At 48.6% G+C, this 3,964-nt stretch overlaps 1 protein-coding gene across 1 annotated transcript in view; it reads left to right on the top strand.

Moving 5' to 3' along the window:
* The window catches only part of LOC116073721 (sodium channel protein type 11 subunit alpha-like), a 131,895-nt gene that overhangs the window by 26,061 nt on the left and 101,870 nt on the right, over window positions 1-3,964 (top strand). The window contains exon 6 of the mRNA XM_031345745.1: window positions 3,738-3,914. Coding sequence (XP_031201605.1) covers window positions 3,738-3,914 — 177 coding nt within the window. The remainder of the gene's footprint in view (window positions 1-3,737; window positions 3,915-3,964) is intronic.

Genomic DNA, 3,964 nt, shown 5'->3' with positions numbered 1-3,964 from the left:
TTTTAAGTTCTTTTACCTTTAAATTTATTTCATGTGTTTATGTGTGTGTGCACATGCCATGAGCACATGTGTAGAGGTCAGAGGACCATATTTTCAGGTTGGATCTCTCCTACCATATGCACCCTGGGATCCACTTCAGGCTGTCAGACTGGGCAAGTGTCTTCAGCTGCTGAGCCATCTCACCATCCCTATATGAAACTCTTCCTTTTCCAAATTAGTTTTTTAACTGTGTGCATGGGTGTTTTGTCTGTATGTGTGTCCATTAATCTGTGTGCATGGGTGTTTTGGCTATATGTGTGTCCATGCACCTACCTCGTACATGCAGTGCCCAAGGAGGCTGGAAGAGGCAGTAAGATCCCCTGGACCTGGGGTTATAGATGATTGTGAGCTACCGTGTAGGTGTTGGCAATTGAACCCAAGTACTCTGGAATAGCATTCCATATTCTCAACCACTGAGCCATCTCTCCAGCCCTCTCAGATGTAATTCTTGCTGGAAGTTCTAGAATGACTTCAGAATGAAGAACTCTGATTTCTGGGCTCTCCTTGGCTCCTTGAAAGCCTGGGCTGTGAGGTCCCCTCTCCCCCCGAGAGGATTCCCTCTCTTAAAAGGTACAGATGACCTTATATCATCATGTCATCATGTCATCATGGTCCAGCAGAGGTGGGAAAGTCTGCTGCATCAGGCCAAGTCTAGAGCTTGAAGAAATTGTTAGCATAATGACTGTGATGTTAAAAGCATCTTTTACTGACACCCCTAACCTCTCAGAGTCGTTGCCTGGGTGTGTGATCTGTAAGTGGTAATGTCAGAGTTGCAGACCAAATGGGGATAGGCCATTTAGAGGAAATTGGGAATATATATGGAAGGGACAGAGAGAAGAAGGAGAAAAAAACCCTTCCTCATTTCTCCTTTCATTATGCCCCAGAATCCCAGGAGCTTCTTGGAGGCATGGTTGTCAGAGGAAAATTATTTGGGAGAATTCTCTTTGCCTTGGGTCTGGGTAGGAAGCCCACGGGACAGGCAGTCGCCTGTGAGCTGCAGACTCCTGGAGGCAGGCTCTGCTTTTACGGCTACCACTCCCTAGCCTGGGCTTGACCTTTGAACTGGAAGGCAAGTTTTGAACCCTGCACACCTATGATCTCATGTGGTTTGTGTGATCAACAGTGATGTGAGAGCGCTCTACCCTACAGTTGAGGAACCAAAGGTTTATAAGGTCAAATGGCTGGGAACTAATCTCGGGAGTTCTTCAGTTCTTGGCAACGTAGCCTCCTTTAGAGGGTCCTGCAGAGGAAAGAGGTGGAGCTGTAACATCAAGTAGGTCCGAGCAGCCGGACCCTGTCCTTCCAGTCATTAAGGCCCTGGCAAGTGTTGTTAAATGTCCATTGGCTGGAATATTTAAAGCAATGAGAGGAAGCTCCAGGACAGCCAAAGTATGCAGGAGGAGAACTGTACTGTCCCCCTGTCATTGGAGGTGATCGTCTTCCCACTGTTGTCAGGGGTGACTGTCCTCAAAGAGAAAGTCATTCTCTGCCCCAAATGGTCTGTTCCCTCAAAGGACGGGCACCAAGCCTTTCTAATAAGTCTTGGCTCATAGACTCCCAGCACCAAAGGAACCCCGTGGCCCATTTCATACTGCTATGGAGGTAAGACTGACAGACACTCGCAGACAGATGGCTTCCAGATCAGTGTGTCCAGCAACTCCCTCATGGGAAGGAGGTGGCTAGAATGTTCTGGTGTGAAGCTTCACTGCTCTTCTAGCTTTGGCCATGGGCATTATGGTCTGTCCTTCTAACCTGAAAACATGCTAGATCATAAGGCTAAGAGGGATTTCCCCTCACACCAGAGCAGCAGTGGGATGGAACACAGGAATGGCCCTTGCTCTGAGACGGCTTTTGTGACTGTCGGCCTCAGAACAGCTGGGAGAGCAGGTCTGCTGTTAAGTAGAAAAGGGAGAGTTTGGGGTGAGTGGCAGACACTAGTGAGTGACAAGCGTCTGTCCAGGGCTGCTCTGCTCCTGGTGCTCAGGGACACATGTCAGGAAGAACTGAGCACAGTGTGCATGCTGGTTAGTTTTTTGTCAACTGGACACAAGCCAGGGCCACTGGGGAAGAAGAAAAATTAGCTGGGAAAATGCTTCCATCAGATTGGCCCGTAGACAAGTCTGTGGAGGATTTTCTTGATTAATGATTGACGTGGGAGGGCCCAGCCCACTGTGGGAAGGGCCACCCTTGGGTAAATGGTCCTGGGGTGTCTAGGGAGGCAGACCGAGCAAGCCAGCAAACAGCGTTCCTCCATGGCTTCACTTCAGTTCCTGCCTCCAGGTTCCTGCCTCCTGGTTCCTGTCCTGACTTCCAGTCACAATGGACTGTGACAGGAATGTGTGAGCTGAGCAAATCCTTTACTACCACTTTGCTTTTGGTAATGAGCTTTTGGTAATGAGCAACAGAAAGGAAACTGAGGTAGCCCACCGGGCCCTCTGGAGGTGGGACTCGTCACCTGGCAGGTCTGTCCTGTGTCCAGCATCCATGGACCTGCCTCTAAGGGCCAGCAGAGCCCCCATCCCTGACAGATGGCAAAACCTCCATGCATGGGGCGGTACCCACCTCCTTCCTCAGGTAAAGGCCACAGGTAGATCTGCCTTGTTTGTCTTGGGGGATGAGAGGGAGTCTTTGAGTGCTACTTACTCTCCTTGAGGTTGTCATAACCCCCTGACATGAAGCAACCTCGTGGAGGAAGTGTTAATTGTGACTCACACCTTGAGGGGCTACAGTCGGGAGCATGAGGCGGCTGGAGCGCTGGAGCTCGAGGTGGCAGGTCACATGACACCCACAGTCGGGAAGCAGAGAGAGATGAACGCTGGTGAGCAGCTTGCTTTCTCCTTTTTACCCAGTCAGGCTGTGGGATGGCGCTGCCCACATTTAGAATGGGTCTTCCCACCTTTATTAACACAATCTAGATGATCCTTCACAGAGATGCACAAAACCAATCAACATTATACACCACATTGCATCATACCTGGTGACCTTTGCCCCAGGAACAGTCTGCATTTGTTTAATCAATTAATTAATCAATTTGTGTGTGTGTATGTGTGTGTGTGTGTGTGTGTGTGTGTGTGTTGTATGATATCTTAGCACATGTGTGAAGGCCACAGGACAACTTGCTAGAATCAGTTCTCTCCCTCAATCATATGGGTCCTCAGAATCGAACTCAGGTCTCCAGCTTTGTTGGCAAGCACCATCACCTGTTGAGCCCTCTCACCAGCCCCTGAAGTAGTGTAAAGGTTAGAAACAGATTGGTTATTTCATTAGAGCGGCTCAGACCTGCTGCATAAACATATAGTCTCTTTGTATCTTAAGGCAAAGTACAAAAATTTCTTTGAGAATGGTAGTATTTTAAGAGACTTACTATGTGTGGCTGTTCACGCTCAGTTTCTATAAGTCTCCTTCCAGTCCTGACTCCACACATACATACTGTGAATTTTGGCAACAAAGGTTTGCTGGCAAGATATAGTGCCATACCCTGCTTTCCAGGGCTTCAAAGCTGTGCTCTCCTGTGTCCTGTAATGGAACGGCCCATAGCATGATGGGACCAGTTGGCCTCCAGAGTCTCAGGGTAACTGGGCAATAATCCTGCCACCAGGGACTGCTCCAGACCTGGCTCCCTGGAACTTTCTCTAATGGGGCTTGGAAGAATGTTGTTTTGCTTTCATGTTAATTTTTATATTGTGATTTCTTCACAGACATTCATGGTGTTGAACAAGAAGAGAACAATCTATCGCTTCAGCGCCAAGCGGGCCTTGTTCATTCTGGGGCCTTTTAATCCCATCAGAAGCTTAATGATTCGCATCTCTGTCCATTCATATCCTTTCTCTAAGTCTAGCCTGGGAAACCTGTGCAAACCCCAGGGGTCCATCTCTGTTCTATTACCACTATTATTGCTAACTTGAGTCAGGGTCTCCTAGCTGAG

This window comes from Mastomys coucha, unplaced genomic scaffold (genome assembly GCF_008632895.1).
Source record: "Mastomys coucha isolate ucsf_1 unplaced genomic scaffold, UCSF_Mcou_1 pScaffold23, whole genome shotgun sequence".
NCBI lineage: Eukaryota > Metazoa > Chordata > Mammalia > Rodentia > Muridae > Mastomys > Mastomys coucha.
The sequence above is the reverse complement of the archived record's forward strand: the minus strand, read 5'-3'. Positions and strand labels throughout refer to the sequence as shown.